Consider the following 25,422-nt stretch of genomic DNA (forward strand, 5'->3'; position numbering starts at 1 on the left):
TGAAACCTTAAAGGCAGGTGGTAAAAATATATTGTCAAGATGGCATGTGGGTAGCTGGCCATTCTTCAGTGGTAAAATTAACACAAGTAAAAAACTCAAGCAATCAAATCAATTTTAAAAAAATATTTTAAATAAGCTGTACTTCAGTATCCAAGTTGCTTTCTGAATACACAATAGTTTTGTTCTATACATCAATTGAATACAGAAGGTCAATAATAGTTAAGACCATGCTCCCTCCCAATGACAAGACTTCATTTAACTTAAGGGGCAAGAGCCAGACACATAGAGCTAGATTCTGCCTTGTCATTATGCACAAAAGGGCTAGGATGGAAGAAGTCTTCCTCAATCCCTTTTCATGGCCTTGCATAAGAAGCAGACAAAATTACTGTCCCTCCTCTTTGAGGAATTAAAGGATTAGTCTCTTAAATCCATCAGGAATACACAATCACCTAAAGGTGATGAGTATTTTTGGGGAAGAGGCAGAGCTTTATCACTGTCTTCCACTTTGCCCCAGCCTACAGAGTAGGGCCACTCTCATAGTAAGCTATAGCCACAGGGTGTAAAAGTGGGAGTATTTCTGGGAAGTGCAGGAAAGACAGATACTGCTTCTCTTTGAGGTGTCATTTCTTTTTACTGATATGCTCTCTATTAGGAGCACTGATACTACATAAAATACTGGTATAACACTCTATCCCTGTCATAGGATAATTTTCCATAAGGTTCTCATTGGTTTTGTTAGGCAACAGAAAATCTTTATTTTCCAATCACTGGTTGGAAAACTGGACATTTTTCCTACAAGAAATTTTGAATGAAAATCTTTCAATTTTTGGTGAAACAAAAAAAGTCCGTTTTCACATGGGAAATTTTGAATTAATTTGATTAAAATGTTATGTATGGCTTTTTAAACCAAAAACTCAATGCAAATGAAAAAAAACTTTTCATAAGAAGTTATCAATTTAAGATAATTTTTAAAGAATTTTTCTGCAATTTTGTTTTTTGTTTTAATTGGTATTCTGATGACAAATTTGTTTCAACAAAACTGTATTTTTCAAAGGGAAATCTTTCAGCACAATAAATAAATAAAATACAAAATGGACAAGCTCTAATCAATAACATGTGACAATGTTCCATTCCACTGGCTTGCTCTTAATCCACACTCTCACATTTTGGATTGACTTCTGGGCCAAATTGTTTATTGATAGAGAAAAGAAAAAAAGACAATGGAAGACCTAATAGGAACCATTATTTTGGAGTACGTTTCTTCATCTTCCTATCAAAGTACTTGATAGCTGTGCCATTATTCCAGTCTGACCCGTGGATTCTGGGTAAAATCATTCACCTTGATTAGGCCATCAGGTCCAATTCTGCATAAAGAATGAAATATATATTAAATTCATTGAAACTTGTAACACAGAACGTAAAACGAATGATAAACTTCCCCTCTTCCAAGCAGTCTCAGCTCCCTGTGCTGTAGTTGAACTTCTCTTCCCTCTAAATTTGTGCTCTTTGGCCCCGCTTCAACTCTAGTTGAAGTCAAAGGAGACTTTAGTGAGAGCTGAATTGGACTCTTTGTCTCTTTGATCCATCTCCGATCATGAAATCTCCCATGGCATCTTATACACTTGGAACAAGATTTTAATTAATTTATACCAAGATGCCTCCCTTTTTCAAAGTACACCTAACAATCCACAAAGCATTTACTATAATGACCATTCAACATTCTGGGCATATTTGTTTTATTCTATTGAGCTATATTGCTGTGTAGTACTTTTAGGAACAGAGTTTCACTTGATATAATTTGTCAGAGCTTCTTTGAATTCAACAGAGCTATGCCAGTTTTTTTATCTCAGGATCTGCTCCTTTGAGCAAGAGTGGGTATTCAGCAGTCCTCAGGCTGGATGTGGTTCACCAGCAAGGTTAGTCCCTGGCAAGCCACCAGATGCTTTATTTATCTGCACTTCTGCCAGAACGGCTATTCACAGCTCCCACTGTGGGAAGCAGTAGCCTGAACTGGTGGCCTACCAGGGGCTAACCCTGGTGAACCATGTCCATCTTCTTGCCCTCCCCCCGCCTTAGAGAATAAGCAGTCTGGGACAGGGGCTTACTTCCTAGTGCTATATAAATAATAAGAAGTAATAATCCCTAGGACTCTACCACTTGAACTCTTTCCTTTCTTTGGATTGAAAGAATTTGACATCCACACAACATCCCACAACATCTTTCTTTGTCTCCTGTGAAGCAATTATCAGACCCAGGCCTGCTGATGGGGCGGGAGGTGAGGGGGGGCAGTGAAGGGGGCAACTGCCCTGGGGCCCGGTGATACAAAAGGGTCCAAAGCTCCTGGCTGCTGCTGCTGTTACTGAAGCGGCAGCTGAAACACCTGGTCCTTTAAATTGATGTCAGAGCACCATGTGGCTTGCTCCGGGTAGCACTGAGGGTTGCCTTAGGAAGGTATGACTCTCTTCCTGTGATGCAGAAGGTTGGCTATCCTAGCCCCGCCCCTTCCACTCAGGGTCCCAGCTCTTCCAGGGACGTGGAGCAGCTCCCCTGCCTTGCCCAGGGGCCTGACCAAGCTGTCTGCTTCACTGAGCACATTTTTTGGTTCTATTCAAGTCATAATAGTGATTCCTCTTCTTTCCTGTATCTTTAGTCCCCTATTTGGGTACGTCTAATCTACATAGCTCCATCAATGGAGCCATGTAGATTTGTTTGTTCGGCAAAGGGAAATGAAGCTGCGATTTAAATAATCACGGCTTCATTTAAATTTAAATGGCTGCCCTGCTCTGCCGATCAGCTGTTTGTCGGCAGATCGGGGCAGTCTGGACGCTCCCCTGCCGACATGAAAGCCCTTTATCGACCTCCCCGGTAAACCTCATTCTATGAGGCATAACGAGGAGGTCGATAAAGGGCTTTCAGGTCGGTGTGGGAGTGTCCAGACTAACGCGCTAAGCCGACAAACAGCTGATCAGCTGTTTGTCGGCTCAGTGCGGCAGCCATTTAAATTTAAATGAAGCCGCGATTATTTAAATCGCGGCTTCATTTCTCTTTGCCGATCAGCCTAATCTACATGGCTCTGTCGATGGAGCCATGTAATTTAGACACACCCTTATTGTTGGCCTTTTTCTTGATCCCCCTATAATTACTTTTCACACCCTCATTTTAACAATTCTTTCGCTATGACTTCTATTATTTTTACTTCTTCTTAGCCTAATTCTCTCTCTTTCTTCTGCTTCCCTTTCTACTGTTTCTCTTCCCAGTGTGTTTCTCCATCCTTTCTGCAGTTTTATAGTTACAGCTTGAACACATGCTGAGATGAAGGAAACTTTAACTGTTGACAATGGCAGAGATTTACTTACACCTCCTGTTCAATATAATTCAGCATTCGGCTGACATGGGATGCTGAAATTTCTCCATCTATTTCAGCAATGTAAGTGTAGAGAAACTGGAAAGTGCTAAAAGGAATACGTGGGGGTCCGCTGTCATAATCGCTGGATAAAACCTCACATATAATCTTCAGTGTTTTTGCAATAGTCTATTGGAAAAAGAGAATAAAATAAATAAGCCTCACCTTTGGCACTATCAGTGGAAAGACTAGAGGCCTACTTTTCTTGGAATGGAGAGATACATCCAGATAAAAAAAAAATCTGTCTAAAAAGCTATAAATAAAGGATAGTGATAGAAATGTAGCCGTGTTAGTCTGGTGTAGCTGAAACAAAATACAGGACTATGTAGCACTTTAAAGTCTAACAAGATGGTTTATTAGATGATGAGCTTTCGTGGGCCAGAAGTGGGTCTGGCCCACGAAAGCTCATCATCTAATAAACCATCTTGTTAGTCTTTAAAGTGCTACATAGTCCTGTATTTTGTTTCATAAATAAAGGATTGAGTGATAAATGACAATGTAATGAATAAATGGAGAGGTCTGCTGGGATTTCCAGGAACTGAATTAAGGCTTTATTTTATTTAACATCTTTATTAATGATTGGGATATTTATTTTGCAGGTGACACTAATTCTGCTTTTAGGCCAAGCCTTGTGCGAGGACTCATTATTGAGCGGCTGCATTTTAGGAGTAGCCCCAAGAGGCATTGAGCCTTTCAGGTTCATTTCCTTCTTTTTTTCTTCTTCTTCTTCTTCTTACTCTGGCTGGGCAGCACTTTGCTTTTGACTTATACTAGCAACACACTCTCTGTGCTGGCTGGTTCATAAGGGAATGCAGTTAAGGCTTTGCCTATCATGCCTCACATAAACCTGCCCTGGGAAAGAGTAAATGGACATCGCTTATGCCCCTGTGCACTTCAACATAAGGTCTGGTTAACCTGTTAAAGAGGTGTATGGTTAACCTGTTAGGTGTACGAGGCTTTCATCTCCCTCTTACTCCTCTGTGTGGGAGCATTTTTACTATGCAAGTCAGAGTGTACTGCAAAAATGGAGGTATTACAAGAAAATCAATAATCCAGACTCAAGCAAAATTCACATTAAAGTCAACTAATATAAAGAGACCTGAAAAGTTATCAGTATGAGAAGGAAGTACTAAAATAAAATTCATCGTAGAAAAATGCAAACTAATATATTCTCTGGGGTCAGAACTCAACTTTCAATAGGAAAGACAAACTAGACAGAGCACGGTAATGACAAAGTGTTGATGATAAACAGCAAACCACATACAAGCTTACGGTGGGATATGGTGGTACAAACCAGTGTTTCTGAAAGTGTTCCACAGAATCATTCTCAGAAACACATTAACTGGTCATGCTGGTTTGTTTATTTACTGGCACTGTGGCCACGGAGCCTCGCAGCTCCCATTGTCTCCATTTCATCCTTTGCAGCCAAGGGGAGCTGCAGGAAGCGGTGGCCCGGCCCACGCCACTTCCCACGGCTTCCCTTGGCTGCAAAGGATGAAACAGAGCCAATGGGAGCTGTGAGGCACTCTGGCCGTGACGCTGGTAAATAAACAAACCGGGGTGGCCAGTTAATATGTTTCTGAGTGATTCCACGGAACACTTTCAGAAACACTGGTACAAACAACTCCACTGTGAATGTGGTTTTCATATGTAGAGAATACATGTCACAGACTATAAGAACAACAGTACTACTATGCAGTTTATGATTTAAGTGGGATTGCACTTGCAATACTGTCTGCAGCTCAGTGCCAAAAAGGGGTTGACAAATTGAAGGGAATTCAGATAATAGCAACAAAAATTGTATAGGGGCTTGAGGAATTAATTTATAAGAAAAGACTCAAAGAATAAATTAAGTGAAAGTTGGCTATGTTATGAGTAGTGAAATATATTCTAATGATTTGCTGTGGTGTCTATTGGGATCTCAACTCTGTTGAGTGGGCACTTTACAAACATAACAAAAGAATGGTCTCAGTTGCAAAAAGCTTACAGTGTAGGATGAGAGATGACAAACTGGTATAACAAATAAAAACTGTCTACAAGATCTGAAACATGTAAACAAGTAGTGCTAAGGATTGCTTAAGATGGTATATTATGGGGACCCGTAACCTTAATATGAGTGCTGTCATCAGTTAAAATGAAAAAGTTCTTTCCTTTAGGAAAATACAGGAAACAAATAGAGAAGGAAAGAACTGAGAACAATAGAAGCAGAGCTGCAAGCCACCAAATCCTACTAGAGAACAGGAAGACCAGCTCTTTACGCAACTATCTGAAGCCATGATTACACAGCTTTTTTCTTATCTTAAATCTGAGCGAGACATGCTGGAGGTCTCATGCCACCTGTACTAAACTATTCTTGGGTGACCATTTCCTAACTCAAAAATTGTTGCATGAGGATACAAAGGTGACTGGTTAGAAAGGATGTGGGGGGACATCGTCCATATGACTGTCTCCCACCTGACTCTTCCTTGCACCACTGGGGGAGGGGCGGGACAATACCACCTCTGCCCTGCCTATTCCCACCCCTACCCTGGCTTCTTCCCCACTCTGCTCTACCACTGTCCTACCTCTTCCTCCAAGCTGCCTCCCCCAAACAGTGTGGCTCAGGGGACTAGCAGAGGGCCTGTCACTGGCAGCAGTGGTCAGGCTCCCCTGCACTCACTGGCAGTGGCAGAGGGAAGTGGAGCAACATGGCTCTGCTCCCCCAGCTGCTGGCTCTGTTGCTCCACTTCCCACTGGTGAGTGCAGGGTGTTGGTCCTGCCCCTCCCCCGGGTGATGTGGCTGGCAGCTGAGGCAGCAGAGCTGTGTTGCTCTGCTTCCCCCTACACTGATGCTGGTGAGTGTATGGGGGACCTAATCCCTGCTGCAGGCACCAGGCCCCCACTAATCCCCTTTGCTGTCCAGAGGCTCTGACCCCTTACCCTTCTTGCCTATGGCACTGGGGGGTCACATGACCGCTTGGGCCCTCTCACATGTCACTAGTATATGTGTGTGTATAATCTAGATATAGATGATAAAATTAGATCTTCTCTTGACAGACATAACAATCAGAGGTTGCCAAGGTATAAGTGATCATGACTTGTCTATAACAACCATAAATTCCAAATCAATAATATATAATCTTGGGCTGTGTCTACATTGGCAAGATTTTGCACAAAAGCAGATGCTTTTGTGCAAAATCTTGCTGCCTGTCTACACTGGCCGCAAGTATTTGCGCAAGAACACTGATGTTCTACTGTATGAAATCAGTGCTTCTTGTGCAAATACTCTGACACTCCAGCTCAGGAATAAGTCCTCTTGCGCAAGTGATCTTGCGCAAGAGGCCAGTGTAGACCGGTAACATCAATTTCTTGTGAAAGAAAGCCCGATGGCTAAAATGGCCATCGGAGCTTTCTTGTGCAAGAGAGTGTCTACACTGGCACGGATGCTTTTGCGCAAAAGCAAATCTTTTGCGCAAAGGCACAATCCAGTATAGACACTCTCTTGCGCAAAATCATGCCAGTCAAGACGCAGCCATAAACTGTGTGAGTGGGAGTTTAAGAAGAGAAGTTGTTCAGTGGAGAAATATTGTTTAGTTTTGGACTTTTGAGTTTTGTAACAAATTCTAGTGCCAACATGAGAACTGCAGGAAAGTGAATTAAAGTATTTGACCTTAGAATCTAGACAGTTAATGGAGACTGAGTTCTTACAGAGCATGGATAAGGGGAAAATAGAGTTTCAGAGTGGTGGTTGTGTTAATCTGTAAGGGTATGTCTACACTTGCACCGTAGTTCAAACTAGGGATGCAAATGCAGACATTCAAAATAGTCAGTGAAGCGGGGATTTAAATATCCCGTGCTTTATTAGCATGATCTCACTGGCGCGCTAGTTCGAATCACAGCTGATTCGAACCAGGAAGTGCATGCCCGGACGCGTAAGTTCGAACCAAACCCATTGGTTCAAACTAACATTACTCCTCCAATTTTTTTTGGAGTAACATGGTAATGAAGCGCGGGATATTTAAATCCCCACTTCACTGGCTATTTTGAATGCCTGCATTTGCATCCCTAGTTTGAACTACGGTGCAAGTGTAGACACACATAATGAAAAAACTTGAAAAACAAAGAATAGTCCCGCAGCGCCTCAGAGACTAACAAAAATGTAGATGGTATCATGAGCTTTTCCAGGTTCCAAATGCATATCAAAGAAAGAGAGGGGATGGGGAGGGAAAGGAAAGGAGGGGAAAAAAAAGGAGGGAAAAAACCAGTCAATTAGTGTCCAGGGTAAATGAAGCTGAAGTACCTGGTGTTTGGTGTTTTATGTCATTAGGATGTGGAATGTAGTGGGTAATCCAGTTAAGGTCTTTGTTTAAACCTCTATTATAGGTATCAAACTTGTAAATTAAATTAAGTTCTGCAGATTCCCTTTCAAGATGGTGAAATAGAGATGGAGGACCGAAGAGGCAACCCTATTAATGAGGGAGTGCTCAGGGGGCAGTAAATGGCTACAATAGTTAACTGATAAAACTTCTTTATAGAATAAAGCCTTTTGCTGAATATGGAAGTATACAAATCACTGAGCCTGATATCCAAAATAGAGTAGGGTTTCTAAGTGTGGCCTAATTCTGATCTCATTAAAGTCAATACAATCCTACCTGTAGTACTCACTGCTGCTAACAGTAGTGTTCACTAAGACTGTGTGAGCAGGTTAGGGATCATTAATCTTATATAATCATGCTGTCTCCTACAAATAGATAAAGGCCCACAATGTTTTGAACTTTGAGCTGCTGATAATTTTAATAGTATAGATAATTTGTCAGTTAGCACATTAGCACTATACATTGCACAGAAGGTTGCAAGACTCTTGAATCCCACAAGATGGCGCCAGCTGATTGTATAATGACAAGTCCTAGGCTTATTTGAAGACTGGCACAGGGTCCTTCATTATTTGTTTAAAATAAGTGAATGCACATTTATTTTATTTAACTGGTTTAATGGAAACACCACTGGCATCTCATGGATAACTCTTTATTTAGAGACAGTTTTGTCAATTATAAATGTTCCTCACTAGTTAGAGCACTGGAATGTCCCAATGAAAAGAGAGACTTTATTGTCTAGGACTTCATTGACTCCTACCATTTGCTCATCTGAGGTCAACATTTTCTGTGGCATCAAAATTATCTGCACAAAACCTAAGTCTGATGTCACAATTAAAATATTACAACTTTGAGGAATAAACTGAAGAAACATAGGAATGCTAAAAACACATATCCTATTTTCATACAAAAGTGCATAACATAACAAAGAGAGGAGAAATGAAATACAGAAAATATAATTTCTAAAGAGAATTATCTCTAAATGGAATGATTTTCAAGATTTGCCATGAGGCAAATGTTGCTAGTGATACTGACAATGATCATATTGAACATAAGCACCACTGATGTATAACTTGTCAAGGTTTCAGGCAACTCACAATAAGCACTATTTTAAATTTAAAATGTGCGAATCTGCTCCTAAAACAAAGTCAGGGACCATTATGATCACTTAGTCTGACATGCTAAATACAAGCCATAGACAATAGATGGCTTCTGCTTCATGTCTATAACTATTTAAACTATAGCATATCTTTTAAGAAACATATCTAATCTTGACTTAAAGATTGCATGTGATGGAAAATCCATCATGTGCATAAGTATATTGTTCAGAGGTTTACTACCCTCACTGTTAAAATGAAGCTTGCCTAAGAGAATACATTCTCTTCTTCTGCAATAGATTAGATAACATTTGAACATGCATCCACTTGCCCATGAGCATGACATGTTCCAATGGTCTATTAAGCCATTGCAGGGATATTGAAAATATAAATACCTGTGAATAAAAATGTACAAGTATTTATGCCTGTTTCAAATTATAAAAATCTAAAAGGGCATCTTAGTCTCCAAGTGCCCCTGACATTTTCCTAAAATGTACATCATAACATGCAGCAGGAAAACCCACCATAAAGATCAAGACTTCCTCCTCCAAGTCCACTCTGAAATGCATACACAGACAGTGCTAATGATAAAGCTAATGTACTTGCAGTGAAATACCCCACTTAATAAACAGGTTGCCTCATTCAGCACCAGTTTAATTTAAATGCATCCAAATACTGTCCTATGTAGAGCATGCTACATTAATCAAATCTAATATTGGGGTAATAAAATCATTAGTCATGGTAGTGGGATAAAATCATTAGTCATGGTAGTGAGTTCTGGCCAGTCACAGATGAAAGAAAACTACCCTGGCTGCTGTTGATACCTAATTATCCAGTTATATCTGGGAATCTAGCTAGACTTCCTAGTTTTGAACTTGAGCGAAAAATGATGGGCAAATGCTTTGAGTCACAGGGGCAGATATAAATGTCACCATATCTTCCAGTTTATTCCACACTCACCAACATCACTTTTTTTATTGGGATTGAGCCTCAGCCCTTTCACTCACATGCCTGCTCCAATCTCAGCTTTCAACTGCACCATAAAGATGAGGAAATCAGCATTTTGAAGGTCCCACAACCAATGGCTTCCTGATAACCTTATTAATGCCCCATATACAATTTAAACCAGTGTTTCTGGTTTAAACCAGAAACCACTGTTTCTTAAACTCTGGTCTCAATAACTTTCCCCGGACCCTTTTTTCCTTCAATTTTTTTTCTTCTTTCTCAAGGGGATGGAGAGCTCAGTGGTTTGAGCATTGGTCTGCTAAACCAAGGGTTGTGAGTTCAATCCTTGAGGAGGCCATTTGGGGCAAAAATTCATTGGGGTAGTACTTGGTCCTGCTGTGTAGGCAGGGGACTGGACTCAATGACCTTTCAAGGTCCCTTCCAGTTTTAGAAGATAGGCAATCTCCATTAATTTTTTTTAACAAAAAAATCCTTTGTGTTCCTCATGGAAAAAAATTGTCTGGTGTTCTGCAGTCTTAAAAAGTTTAAGAAACACTGATTTAAACAGTGTAGGAACAAAACTGAGCCTTCTGGTATCCCATCTGAGAGCACCCTCAGGGAAGATGAGTGAGTGCCTGTCACTATGCCATGGAAATCTCACTATGAAAAAAGAAAAACCCTGTCTATTCTCCCTGAGGTGAGTCAATAACACCTTGTGAACCACAGTACAGAAGACAGCTGATAGGTCTAATGATCCTAGTATAGTTAAGTGATTTTTATCCATTGATTGAGAAAATTGTTAGTCCTTCACTTTCCTTGCTGAAGAAAGTGAGTTTCCAAGCTAACAAGAGTCAAATAAATTTGAAACAACTAGATATTATCACAGCTGTTTCCACAATATTTTGAATAGTCTTAATCACAAGTGGAAAATTAGATACAAAATGGTAGCCAGCTAGATTGTCAAAATTTAATTATGGCTTCCTGAGGTCACAAGAGAACATGACCACTTGTCCTCCTTAAAATAGGGATTGCTAATCTGCATCAACATTTGACCTAATATCTCCCCTCTGGCCTTCACCAGATAGAAAAGATATTGAACTAGAACACAGGATGTGGTACCAAGTTCCTCCCAACACTTCTAGAATCTTAGTCACACCAGTGGGTGCAATTTATGTGGAGTGACAAGATGATGTTCTGCCTCCATGGAAGCAGAGAATTTGGTATAAATGTGCATGACTTTTCTCCTAAAAGAATTATACAATTCCTCACACTGGGAGGAATTTTAGACTCAAAGTTCAGAGAGCCAGAATTAATGAGGTTATTCATCACCCAAAGCAAATCTACTGACTGAAATACTGTGCATGCTATGGTGGAGAAAATATCTTTTTGCCTCCCTCCTACTTATGGCATACATGTCTAAAAAAATCTTTGATACAATCAGATAAAGTTTATAACTCTGCCACTCTCATCTAGCTGTCTTCCCCTATTGTTGCAAACCATTTGAAACCAGTGTGAACTATTATAACGAAGTTGGGAAAGAGTAGCTGGGTACCATTTATATCAGTGGCAGAGAAAATAAATTCTGTTATAAAAAGCCTAATATGGCATTGATTTATTGGTCAGTTGGAGGAGCAATACTCTCTTGTAGATGCTCTGGTTTCTGGACTTCTGAGGGCAAATGCTCACAATAACTCCCTCATCCCAAAAGGAATGGTGTGCCCAGAACACAAAGTCATGAGAGCTGTTTGAACCATGACGTAGGTTAAATGTTCAATTGCTCAACCTCTAATCTCAGCCTAAAACACTGCATCAAGATTAGCTATTGAAGAATATAGAAATGTGAATGAAAAAGTGAAGATAAACTTACAACTCCAAGAGAGCTACATGCCAGGGCTAGAAACTTAAGCCATTCAATTTCTTCGGAAAAATGACCAACATTCATAACACTCTCAAATAAGTCTGTTGGGAGATTCAGCACCTTCCACATGTGGGCCAGTTCATCTACATGGATTATCAGTCTGCCACTCACCTGGAAATAAATATATAGCAATATGCATCATGAGTAAAGAAATGTCATTTCCTTTCATTTCCATTTTTGCTATTCTTTAAGCCAAAATCTCATTAGCCCAAACATTCCAACCCTTATTAATTAGGGTTGCCATTTGTCCAGTTTTGAACCGGACAGTCCAGTATTTCAGCTTTCTGTTCGGAGGAAAAAAATATAAATGAGAAAATATAAATGTCCTGTATTTTCTAAATAAGATGAAATGTAGATTGTGATGTAATGTCAAGTGTGTCTGGTATTTTTGTTGAAACCATCTGGCAACCCTATTATTAATTATGAAATTTGGAGAGTCACTGATGGTCTTGAACATTTTTTCCCAGTAGTACAGAGCAGAAGAGAAGATATCTAAGCAGGGGACTCAAACTCTCAGCCCATGGGCTAGGGATGTTACATTTCAAGTAACCAGCTAAGTGAGTCTGGGATCCCCACTGTGCCTCTGCCTCACCTGCCCACCCCGGCACTGGCTCCTGCTCCCCTACCCATTGCTGCCACTGATATAGAGGCAGCAAGGGTGGGGGGGAAATGCGCGTAGTTGACTCAACTACCCTATAGGTCTAGGCTTATTGGGTAGTCAACTATTCTACTACTATTCTACTACTTTTACATCCCTACCACAGGCCATCCCTGACTGGAGCATTGCACAATCTGCCCCAGGACTCCTGGTAGATTGGGAGGGGGCTTGTCCATTACTGGCCCCAATCTCCACCTCTTCCCACCATCACCCCACCCACTCCCCCTATGGCACCCCATCCTTGAGAACATGACCTCATAGATCAGGGGGAGGAGGGACTAGTGTGGTGCAATCAGCCTTCCCCCTCACTCCCTGATGCAACAGGAGCTGTCGGAGATGCAGAACTTACTGGGGTGGCATGAAGGGAGAGGACGGGATGATTGTGGGAAGGGGAGGGACTTGGGCATGAGTAATGAGAAGCTTCCTCCCTGCCCACCAGGAGTCCTGGGCCAGATTGCACAATCCCTCCTGCCAGGGATGGGCTGTGAGCCAGGAGTTTGAGACCCCCTGAAAGAACAGAACAGCGTACTAACAAAATCATTGCACCATGCTTGGCATGAGGTAAAGTCCTTTGGATTAATGGTAAGTACCACCAGGATGCTATGTCAAAATAAAGACTCTGCTGATATTTGACACAGTTGGCACTCTGAGGGTACTGTATTCTAGCTTCAAGCCTTGCCATACTGAACCTACACTAGCAGAGCAGGATGCCTACCTGGGACACTTAACTAGATATGCTCTAGTCTTTTGTCTTTGAAACCATTTGGCCTGACTTTGGGTTATATTTATGAGAAGCGCTGATGATACCAGTGAGCTTTCAGAAGGAATTGGATGCCTGACGCACACATTTTGCAGGCAGAGTTAAGAAAACTCATTGTAGATTTGATCCATATAGAACATAGAAATGAAGACTGAGGACAATCATGATTCCAAGCTGCATATTTCAATATAATTAACAGCTTGAGTTAACGAAAGAAATTATTTCTGCTACATCTGGCAAGTCTTCAATTTTATGAATATATATCATAGAATCATAGAATAATAGGACTGGAAGGGACCTCAAGAGGTCATCGAGTCCAGCCCCCCGCCCTCAAGGCAGGACCAAGCTCCGTCTACACCATCCCTGACAGATGTCTATCTAACCTGTTCTTAAATATCTCCAGAGAGGGAGATTCCACCACCTCCCTTGGCAATTTATTCCAATATTTGACCACCCTGACAGTTAGGAATTTTTTCCTAATGTCCAATCTAAACCTCCCCTGCTGCACTTTAAGCCCATTACTCCTTGTCCTGTCCTCAGAAACCAAGAGGAACAAATTTTCTCCTTCCTCCTTGTGACACCCTTTTAGATATTTGAAAACCGCTATCATGTCCCCCCTTAATCTTCTTTTTTCCAAACTAAACAAGCCCAATTCATGAAGCCTGGCTTCATAGGTCATGTTCTCTAGACCTTTAATCATTCTTGTCGCTCTTCTCTGTACTCTTTCCAATTTCTCCACATCTTTCTTGAAATGTGGCGCCCATATAGCTTCACTATGCAACCCTTCTTGTTACTGAATACTTACTAAAATAATACCATTAAGGACAGTGGCATTACTTGTGTAAGTGTTCATCAAATTGAAAAAGGTTGCCTGATCAAAACCAAAGGGAAAACAATTCAAGGAACATTCTACAGGTTGAACTTCTCTAGTCCAGCATCCTTGGGACTTGACTGGTGCTGAGCCAGAGAATTTGCCACACCATGGGAGGTCAATATTGTCTAGCAGCATTACCAACACTTTCACTGCTTACTGGGCTGTTAGAAGACATTTAGGGGTAATTTAGAGCTAAATAACAGCACTCAACACTGATGGCTGTAAACAAACATTTTGGGACTGTGGGAAACTTGTCCACACCGAGGATAAGTGGACATCTGGCTAACTAAAATAATGCTTGACCACAGATGTTGCTGGACTTGAGAGTGACAGACTAATGTAGTTCAACCTGTATTTTATACTGTTGCGTCTAGCCAAGGTCTTACTTCTCAATTCTTCATTGGTAGAAACCTGTTTGGTTTTTTTTTCAAAGACACCGAAGATATTAGTATTCCCCATGCACATTTTACTTGCATTAATTGAATAGAATATTTGCAGACATAACATTGAAAGAAATTACATTTTCTCAGACTGAAAATGTAGTATCTGTAACATTATTAAGGAAGCAAAATAGCACATAGACTGGGCTATCTTTACAATTTATGGAGCCCTACACAAATGAGCCCTCCCGCCCGCTCATGGCTTCCCTCCTACCCTCCCACACAGTTTCTGCCGTGGTTTGGGGCTTCCCTCCCCCTTCTCTCTCTGCATGGTTTCTACTGAGGCTTTCCTGGGCCCAGAGCAGACATTGGGGCTCCTCTCTGCTCCCACTCTGGCAGAAGGGAGCCCTGAGTGCACAGTCAGCTATTGGCCCAGAAGAGCATGCAGGCAGAGAGGGGGAAGGGAGATACCCTGGTGCCAGCAAAAGTATGTAGTCAGCGAGAGGGGTCAGAGAGGAACTAGGCAGCGCATCCTTAGGCATACAAACACATGCAGCTGCATAGAGGTGCCCAGAAATTTAGGGCACCACATTTTTGGGTGCCCTATGCAGACTCATATTTCTCATATCCCTAGGGACAGCCTTCCATGTAAACATTCTATCCCTATATATTTGCCCTAGAAAGTAAATGAGATCTTTCTTACTCGTTGGTGTAAGACCTTTAAAAGTTCTGGAGTGAGTTCTGCCCAGTTTGACAAAGGTACCCTTTCCGATCGCTCTCTTACGGGAGGTATATCACCACGGGACACAGCACTGAAATAACTAGACAGAGAAAGACAGATAAGTGCTTGCTTTCTAAATGCTTTTAACAGAAGCAAATATTAAGTATAATGATTCATATGATTTATGCTTACTAAATAGAAGCAACTGGGTTTCAACTATCTGGTGCAGAGGCTTCTGTTTAAACAGCACTGCTTTTAATCAGGAAAGTACTGTGCTATCAAACAGTTTTCCTTTTCATTCCTGCACATAAGTGGGTTTTTTTAGGGCCTGAATCATCTCCTTTTGTAGTAAGAGGGAGTTTTTCCATTGACTTCCATTGGTTTTAGATTAGGCTCATAGTGCTACTTTCTTTGGACATCAAATTTTTGGTGCTGATTCAGGAAAGCACTAAAGCACATGCTTAATTCCATCCCTATTTAGGAAAGTACTTCAGCATATACTTAAGAACATTTCATGAATAAGAGTGTTTTCCTGAAACAGGGTCTTTAAATGAAAATAATCTTTTAGAGAAACCATACATTTTGTCACAAATTTTAGGACAAGTCTGTAATATTATCAAACAAAAGCAAATGTGTTACAATAAAAAATAACTTTCCTCCAAATAAAATATTAAATGGTCATACAATATAAATCTTTAGCTCTTTAATAATGGACAGCACTATGTTCAAAATGCTTTATTGTTGTGCCAAAGGCATTGAGTGTTCTGGAAGCACAAACCGGCTTTACTTATAATACAGTGGTGCTCACTGGAGGAGGGCCACATAAACTAGAGCAAAACCTACATATTTTAATAAGATTTAAAATCACCTGTACTGATTCTTTTTTTGAAGTGCTGCTTGTTGCATAGTATTTACATAAGTTGTTTCTATGAACAGTATTGTCTGTTTGTGTAAACTAAAATGATGTAAACATAAGGACAAAATGTGAATGAATTAACCATTACAGGTTGAACCTTCCAAATCTAGGATCCTCTGGTCTGGCAACATCTGTGGTCCTACAGGGCCACGAATGTTTCTGGACCAAAGAGCCCAGGAGGCAGGAACAATGCAGGAGCTGGAAGCCCTGGCTGAGCCTGATGGAATCTGGGGAGCCCCCACCCTGGCTGGGTACCCCTGGTGTCAGCGGGACCAGGTAGCATCTGGGAAGCCTCCATCCTGGCCGGGAACCCCTGGCATCAGTGGGGCCAGGTGGTATCTGGGGTGCCTGTGCCCTGGTTGGGAAGCCTCTGCCGGGGAACCCCCAGCTGAAGCAGGGCTGGTGGAGACTAGGGATATTAAAATTCAATTAATTGACTAATTGAATAGTCTATGCAATTCAATTAGTCAATAAGGGCGCTTTGAGCCTGCCCCTGAGATGCATGTGGCATTTCAAAGCGGCAGTTCTTCATGGAGCCCAGGGTCTGGCTCCGGGCTCCATGTAGTGCTGCCACTTTGAAGCACCCCTCCACTTCCCCTCCTTGCTGTCTCTTTTTGATAGAAAGTCAACTAGTCATTCAAATTCCTAGCGAGACTGGTGGCTGGAATCTCCAGTGGCAGCAGGGTGGCCCTAGCAGTGGGGTGGGGTGGCTTGGTGCCCCGTCTGGAGAACCCTTGGCAGCAGCAGGGCTACTGGCGGCCAGGTGGTGCCAGCTGGGAAACGGGAACACTGCATGGCTGGCAGTGGCCAAGCATTCCCTCCTGGGAACTCCAGGAGACCTTGCGGACAGGAAGCAGGGCAGGGAGCTGTGCCAGGCCAGTTTTAGGGTGCCAGTTTCAGGGCAGAGCACCCCAAGGAGAGGAGCCTGTGAGCGGGGCAGCCAGCAGGGGAGCACTGACCTCCCCTGTTCTGGCAAACTCCTTGGTCTGGGACAGCTCAGGTCCTGAGGGTGCCAGATCAGAGAAGTCCAATCTGTAGTATATTGTGTTGAAGAAATTCATGGGCCTTCTCAGTGGGGCCAGGTATGACCTGTGGGCTGTAGGATGGGCATCCCTACTAAAATATATTCCTATCATATAATATTATGAGAGGCGAAAAAGATCAAGAGATCAGGGATATTATTTCCAAAAAATAAAATCTTATGGTTCAGTCTACTTATCAGATGTAATTACCTTTTTTTTTTTTTCTTTTTAAACTTAGGCAAACTGTTAACCTTATCTATTACCCACATATGTCAATATCAGCCAAGGGAGTTGATAGTTCATGATAAGCATGTTCATTAGACAAATTACATAACAAATTGATTTAAACCCCTCTCTCACTCCATGCATTGAATTACCCTGGTTAAAAATTCATTGTATAGTAATTCAGTTCCCACAGCATTTAAACTTGAAAAAGGAAAATAAAATTTAATGCACAGTTTGGGATTATTGCAGTGCTAAACCCTCCTATTTAAAAAAAACAACAAAAACCAAAACCCTGCTCCACCTTGTAATCTATTGGATTTACTAATAATTTATGGTGTTCTGGAGGCACTTCAAATCAGGCCACCCACTAAGTTAATGGTCATTGGGGAGTTGTCCCACGCTAAAGAAAAGGGAAGATGGATTGCAAAGATATGAGGCCATATCCTGACCTGGTGTAAATCACCATAAGTACATTTATTTAAAATGGAGCTATGCTGATTTATATGAGATTGGCATTTAACTCATTTTAAAAAATGAACTAGCACTTGTGATGAATTTGGATACTCCCATTGCCCCTGGATGGTGAAGTGTTTTGAGTGTTATAGACCAATGTTTCTAAAATGTCTACAATATATTAAACCTCTGAACTTGGCTGGGACTCATTCTTCAGAGGAATTTCAGTTTAATATTCTCAGTTCTGGGGAGCAACTGTACATCTAGGAACATACAATGATCACCAGCATCTGAATCTTTGACTAGATTCAATTAATAGTATGCCATCTGTAGAGACATTTAAAACAACCAGATCTCCAGCCATGGTGTGGAGAAGGTAAGGGTGTGTCTCTTACAAATATTAACTTTGGAGCACAATGCAAGCCAAATCTTGAGCAGAAATGAATGCCTGCAATTCCCATTGACTTCACAGTCTTGCATGTGCTCAGTAGATCTCATAAGCTTTTGTGCACCAGCGGTCAGTTCTTCAGGTGATGTAAATCAGGGTGGCTCCAATGGCTACATGCACTGAAGTTGACTGCTGTGGGTAGATCCAGTGAAGTGATTAACTTTTCTATGGTGGCAAGCATAAATCTTTTATAGCAGGGGGTTGATTTTTAAAGTGTTTGTTAGGAAAAAATGAACATACTCAGATGCCCATTGGAGCAGATCTGGAGGCTGGGTTCGAATAGCAGCTTTTGTAAACTGTTTCAGCAGTTCTGGCAGTTCTGGAGGGATGCATATTTGCTTATCTGTATACGGCATAATTACTGCACCTATGGGGAAAAATAACAGTTTTGTAACATACGCTGTCAATGTGTTTAAAAATAAGTGATAAAATTTTGTTAGAAAAGCAATCAATACTTCTGGAATGATCTGTCTTAATTAGTGAAATAGTTTGGTGGCTCAGTGTGCTGATTGTATGTCTGTTGACTCTATCAGCAGTTTCAGAACAAATAAAGCACTATCCTACTCATATTATAAAACCAAACCAAAAAGGAATCGATTTCCATAGGTGAAAAGATCACTACAATCATCTTTTCTCACAATTTTTGCTAATTTTGTTTTATAGTCACATCTAAAGTAATGTACTATGTTATTTTACAGAAAATATTCTAGGTACTACAGACTATGTACATGGCACGATTTTGTAGATTTGGATCAGGCTGAGGATTGAACTACAATGGTTGCCATTAAAAAACTAACATTTGCTACATCATGGAATCTGATAAACTTCAGTATTAGACTCTCAGGTTATGTCTAGACTACAGGGTTTTGTCGACAGAAGTTTTGTTGACAGTATCTGTTGACAAAACTTCTGTCGACATAGAGCATCTAGACACATTCAGTTCTGTCGACAAAGCAAGCTGCTTTGTCGACAAAACCCTGTAGTCTAGACTCAACCCTACAGGCAATAACACCTTCTGTCGACAGAACTCTGTCGACAGAAGGTGTTATGCCTCGTAAAATGAGGTTTACCTGCGTTGACAAAACCGCTGAGTTCTGTCGACGTTATGTCGACAGAACTCAGCAGTAGTGTAGACGCAGGTATAGTTTTGTCGACAAAAGTCCACTTTTGTCGACAAAACTCAGTAGTCTAGACACACCCTCAATTTGTTCAGCAGGCATTGGATCAGACTCTGAGTATGCTCCTTTTAACAGAAAAATATGAAAATGTCTGCTTCAAAGGTCGTATTCATGAAATCAGGAAACAGTGTTGTCTTAGCAACTGGCTCTAAAGCTGAAACTCTCTGCTTCAGGTGAAAATGAACCTGAGTCCCATGCCTTCAGAATGAAATTCAAGATGAACTTGCATTTAATTTAAGACAGCCACAGCATCCACAATGAATGAGATGATAGAAAGGGGAAGAGGGGAAACACAGAAGCCACAACAGTGCAAAGAAGAAGGAGAAATCTACTTCCGCTTGAGGACTGCTGTCTTCCAGTAGTCCATATCTGGGTAGCAGTCAGGTTTATTAGTGAAGCATGACCTATAGGAATTTGGCAAACTAGCCAGATACCCTGATGTGGTATTGACCCTTTATTGGTGACTGCTGAGGATCTGTGGAATTTGACAATACAGCTCCATTAGGCTCCTTTGACAATCCCAGCCAAGAAACTAAGGCCTAATCGACACTACAGGTCGAAGTAAGATACACAACTCCAGTTATGTAAATTACATAATTTACGTAGCTGGAGTTGACATATCTTGCATTGTGTTTCCATGCCGTCCACACAGTGAGAGGCTGACAGGAGCAGACACTCCCGTCAGCTTCCCTTACTCCCCCTGAGGAGAGGAGTACTGGCACCAGATTGATCATGGCAGCATTAATCTTCCATGTAGTGTAGACGTGCCCTAAGACTATAACGTCAGAAGAGTTGGGGGAGATCCAGGATCTGGAGGTTAAAAGGGAATAGTCAGGGTAAGTGACTTAATTAACTGTTATTACTAAGGTAGCATTTAGCACTAAGAAGAGTAGGAGAAGCAGTAAAGGGCTGAGGAAAAAAAAAAAGAAAGTACTCTGGATAACCTAGGTTGCATTGCATGACTAGAAAATCTTCAGAGGAATTGGCAGAGCTGTGATATTTATTATGAGAGCATATAAAGACTAGAATAAGAGAGATTGTATTTTTATGTGACCTAAAAGTCTCAGAGAAGGAGCCGTGTTAGTCTGCAATTGAAAATTTTAAAAAACAAAGAATGGTCCTGCAGCACCTTAGAGACTAACAAAAAATGTAGCTAGTATCATGAACTTTCATAGGCACAACCCACTTCTTCAGATGAAAAATAAAGATGAAATCTGAAGAAGTGGGTTGTGCCTATGAAAGCTTTTTTTTATGTGAACTGTTTGAAAGAATGGCAGGCTCTGTGCAACAGATTCCATTTTCAGATTGCAGCTTTGGATATTTACATTCCAACCCTTGTTTAAAGAGAGAACTGGGTGAAATGTCAAGAAGCAAGAAAAAGGAGGAAGGGAAAAGAAGAGGGTGGTCATGGACAGGTGGGGAAGCTGCCACTGGGAAGGTGAGCTCCCTAGACTGTGACCTGGCCATACTCCACCCTTACTCCACCCCAGATCCCACCCACACTCTGGTCAGGTTCCACTCCCTCCCCACTGTCTCCCTCCTCTCTTCCATCTCTCTTCCTGCTCATCCCCTTCCATCCAAATATTAGACCCCAAATATAGCAAAAGACATTGTAAAAAACAACCACTTTTACAATTTCTTTCTAAAGAAAATGGAGCATATCTTCCACTGCATGTCAGATTGTGAAGATTGGACATGCAAAAGATACCCAATTAAAAGCACTAAATTTAGGAATACAAAAATGTGAGACAGTTTTTTGATATACCCTGAAGTTTGTCAGAGATCTGTTTGCAAAAGCTTTGTAGTATGGGCAAGTCAATTGTCCTGCTGAATACCTCATTAAATATTATGGAATTCATGATGCAACTCTTCCAATTTACATTTTCTTAAACAGTATTTCAAAGCTGAGTTTATTTTTTAAATACACTCTTAGTCCATAAGAACATAAGAATGGCCATACTCAGTCAGATCAGTGATCCAGTAAGGCCAACATCCTGTCTTTTGACAGTGGCTGGTGCCACATGCTTCAGAAGGAATGAAGAGAAGAGAGCAGTTATCATATGATCCATCTCTTGTTTTGCCATCTCAACCCTGGCAGTCAGATGTCTGGGATGCCCAGAGCATGGCGTTGTATCCCTGAGCATGTTAACTAATAGCTATTGATGGACCTATCATCCCTGAACTTCTCTTTTTTTTTTTTTTTGAACTTCGTTATGCTTTTGGCCTTTATAGCATCCCCTGGCAATGAGCGTCATACATTGACTGTGCTGTGTGAAGAAGTACTTCCTTTTGATAGTTTAAAACTTATTGACTATTAATTTCATTGGGTGATCCTCGTCTTCTGTTATGTGAAAGAATAAATAACAATTTCCTAGTCACATTCTCCATACCATTAATGATTTTATAGACTTCATTTAGTAGGAATGAAAAGAACAGAGTAATTATCCCCCCCTTAGTCATCTCTTTTCTAAATGTAACAGTGCCACTCTCTCTTTGTCTCTTACTGTATGGAATTCTATATGCTAAGGCTATGTCTAGACTGGCATGATTTTACACAAATGCTTTTAATGGAAAAGTTTTTCCGTTAAAAGCATTTGCGGAAAAGAGCGTCTAGATTGGCACGGACGCTTTTCCGCAAAAGCACTTTTTGCAGAAAAGCATCCGTGCCAATCTAGACACAGTTTTGCACAAGAAAGCCCCGATCGCCATTTTCGCCATCGGGCTTTTTTGCGCAAAACAGTTTTTAGCTGTCTACACTGGCCCTCTTGTGCAAAAACATTTCTAGAAAAGGGCTTTTGCCCGAATGGGAATGTCAAAGTATTTGCGCAAGAAGCACTGATTTCGGACAGTAGAACGTCAGTGCTTTTGTGCAAAATCAAGCGGCCAGTGTAGACAGCTGGCAAGTTTTTGCGCAAAAGCGATTGCTTTTGTGCAAAAACTTGCCAGTCTAGACGCAGCCTAAGGGTACATCTAGACTGCATTTTTTTTTTCAGGATACCAAAGGTATCCTGAAAAAACTCCGCTGCATCCAAGGAACGCATTTCCTCTTCTGCTTATTTTTTTTGGCGGAAGAACAGATGCGCTCTTTCAGAAGCCCTGTCTTCCTCATTCCATGAGGAAGAAGGGATCTTCCGAAAGAGGAGGTTTTTCCTAAATTTGGTCCAGTGTAGATGGGCCAAATTTAGGAAAAGCCTCTTCTGACAAATGTACAGAAGAATCTCGATTTTTCCAAGCTTCGTTTAACCCACATTACGTTTTATCCAACATACTGCCCATCATGTCACGTCTCCAGGGATGCTTCACACCACAGTGGCCATGCTTTCCCTTTCCCTTTTCCACAGCGGGTGGGAGCTCTGGTTGGCAGGTCTGCAGCGCCCTCTTGTGGCTGAAGAATCCGCTGTTGGAAAAGTCGCTTTTTTCTTGTTTCTGGGGAAAGTGGCAAACGCCTTGCCCTGTGTCGTGGCTCAGGCAATCCACACGCAGCTCTGGAAAATCATCGCTGGGGGATGCGGAGTGGTGCAGGGCGAGGGCTGTGCCCCTGCCACAAGATAGAGCCCCGGATCTTACTCCCGTTTGGGGAGAAATACAAGGGCTGGTCAAGGCGGCAGATTCAGGAGGTTTAGAAATGGACCCCGCAATGTATTACAAAGGGTGAATTTAAAATAATTATTCATATTATCCAACATTTCCACTATCCGACCATCCTTCAGTCCTGTTTACGTCAGATAATTGGGACTACTGTATTGGAAAAAGGTACGCAAATTGCAGAGCGCAATTTGCGTACCTTTTTCCGAAAAACCATCGTAGTGTAGACATAGCCTTAGTCATGTTTGTTGCCTTTCTTTGAGTCTTTTCCAATTCTGATATGTCTTTTTTGAGGTAGGTGGTGACCAGAACTATACGCAATATTCATGTTTGGTGTACCATGGATTTATATAGTGGCATTATGATATTTTCTGATTTATTATTTAGTCTTTTCCTTCCTCAAGGTTCCTAATATTCTATTAGTTTTTTGAGTGCTGCTGCATATTGAGTGGATGTTTTCAGAGAAATAACCACAATGACTTCATGATCTCTTTCTTAAGTGGTAACAGCTAATTAGGCCACGTCATTGCATCTGTATAATTGGGATTACTTTGTGTGCATTACCTTGTGTTTAATACAATGAATTTCAACTGCCTTTTTGTTATTAATGCTGAATCCTTTTTCTATGTATTTATGGAGAGCTCAGTCTATATGGATGCCAATCTTGGTCTTTGCTTAACTGCCCATTCTTGTTTTGATCTTAGACCCACCCCTTCTGTTCCTGTTTTGTTGTCCTATGCAATGAGTTGTCTTCTAAGCTTTGTGACACTGTTCCTCCAATAAGGAGGCAGTTTTTCCCTATGTGGGATTAGGCCTATCTTCCCAGGATTCAACTAAACTGGTTCTCTGTCTGATGACCCCTCTGGATCTTTCATTTTGAGCCTGTGCCCTATACCCTCATTCTTGTTAAATATTTGCTATCCCTCGTGATTAGTTAATTCCTAGCCCTGGGGCTCCTCCCCCATTTGAAAAAACATTTTGTTCTGGTGGGCTCCACCTACCCATTCAAGATTTCAAATAAACGAATTCTGTGCTCAGAGTCTCCCTCTGCATTCCTCTTTTTGAAACTGTGATCTATGCATTCTTCCCTGTTTTTTCATTTTTTGCCCTCCGTAACTACATAATTTCTGGGTTCTGTGGTCCCTCCTTCATTTGAAGGGGCAGGCCTTACATAGGGTGGGTTCTTTCATCTACACTTCATTTGAATGGACATTATTAGGGATATTAGGCTCAAAATGTTGCATTTTTTAATTTTTTCTAAAAGTTCCACAAATCCTGAAATATAATTGTCTTCACATTTTGTGGAATATCAGTAAAAGTAGTTGTTTGCTTTAAACATTGCCTTTAGTATTTGGAACCTCAACATTATACCACTGAGCCCCTGCATGAGAACCAGAGAATTTAATTGAAACAGACGATAAAAAATCTTTAAAATTACAAATCTACTTCTGTTGTTCAGGCTGAGTGAAAGCAAAAAAATAATAGAAGAGCACCACTGGTCAAAGTTAAATTGAAACAATTCCTTCAGTTATGATAAATTACAATGTGATTAGTAACAGAAGAAGGGAACTTTAAAAGTGTCCCCTCCCAATCCATTAAAACATAACCACTTCTTGTATTACATCCCTATACCTCTATAATTTGGCATCCACTATATAGCATGACAGTCTAATTGGGAGAGCAAGAACGAAGGCCAACAAGATGATTTGAGCTTGCCAAAGAACTGGGAGCAAGCTGGAAAAGTCAGATGTTAAAATGGCCTCTTAAAGAAAGTCCTCTGCTTTCATGGCAGTTATGTTAGTTTCCACAACTGCTTCCCAGAGGTTTCCATGACAATATTGCAAACAAGTCATTTGATGTCTTCAGCCTTATTCTTTGAAAACTGCCCATTATTATCTAACAGTTTTACCCAGACACTCTGGCAGTTTTTCTCCTTTTGGTGACACTCTTCTCCTTCTCCTTTAACAATTAGCCACTTTCTTTTGATAAATTTTCCCCAAACTGTTTAGGGGTAACTCCCCATCACTTGGCAATTGCCTTTGACATATTGACAATAAACCCGAGCTGTTAATAGATGCTCCACCAAACTGTTACCCTATCTTTTAACAACTGCCCCCATCCATCACCCTAACACTTGACACTTTTCTTCACATTCCTATTCCTTGATAGCATCCTCACAATTGCCTCCTTCTTTTGTTAATTGCCCCACCTCAGCTACTCTGTACCCTGTCATTGTTCCCCACCCTCATGACAATTCCCCTCACTCCCTGCATTTCCCATTTTTTACCATTACCGGAGGCTGAGGAATCTCAGCCTCTCTGTGGAGCTCCGCCAGTCCCTGGTTTGAGGAGAGTCAAACCTGGCTCTGTTTGACTGAATGCAGCTGACATTCAAGATGGGGGCTGCAGTGACTCAGGACTAGGCCTTTTGTTTCTCTGAATCGCTGAGTGTCCTAGCAACCAATGCCCACCTCACAAAGGCTCTGAC

General features: G+C 41.2%; 1 protein-coding gene across 2 annotated transcripts; it reads right to left on the reverse strand.

Annotated features, from left to right (window-relative positions):
• Nucleotides 1–1,171: 1,171 nt before the first annotated feature.
• LOC102461378 (ropporin-1) lies at nucleotides 1,172–25,367 on the reverse strand. 2 transcript variants are annotated; one of them, XM_025178752.2, is made up of 6 exons: nucleotides 25,229–25,367; nucleotides 18,413–18,539; nucleotides 15,091–15,208; nucleotides 11,665–11,826; nucleotides 3,357–3,532; nucleotides 1,172–1,364 (listed from the first exon to the last, which is right to left on the reverse strand). In XM_025178752.2, exons 2-6 carry the CDS (start codon nucleotides 18,526–18,528, stop codon nucleotides 1,298–1,300), a joined length of 639 nt encoding a protein of 212 aa, XP_025034537.1. In that variant the 5' UTR covers nucleotides 18,529–18,539; nucleotides 25,229–25,367; the 3' UTR covers nucleotides 1,172–1,297. The 2 variants fall into 2 exon arrangements, with proteins under 2 accessions (XP_025034537.1, XP_025034536.1); XM_025178751.2 differs by having other exon boundaries at nucleotides 25,223–25,356.
• Between the last annotated feature and the right edge of the window lie 55 nt (nucleotides 25,368–25,422).

The sequence above is a fragment of the Pelodiscus sinensis genome, chromosome 7 (assembly GCF_052426305.1).
Source record: "Pelodiscus sinensis isolate ZL-2025 chromosome 7, ASM5242630v1, whole genome shotgun sequence".
Lineage (NCBI taxonomy): Eukaryota > Metazoa > Chordata > Testudines > Trionychidae > Pelodiscus > Pelodiscus sinensis.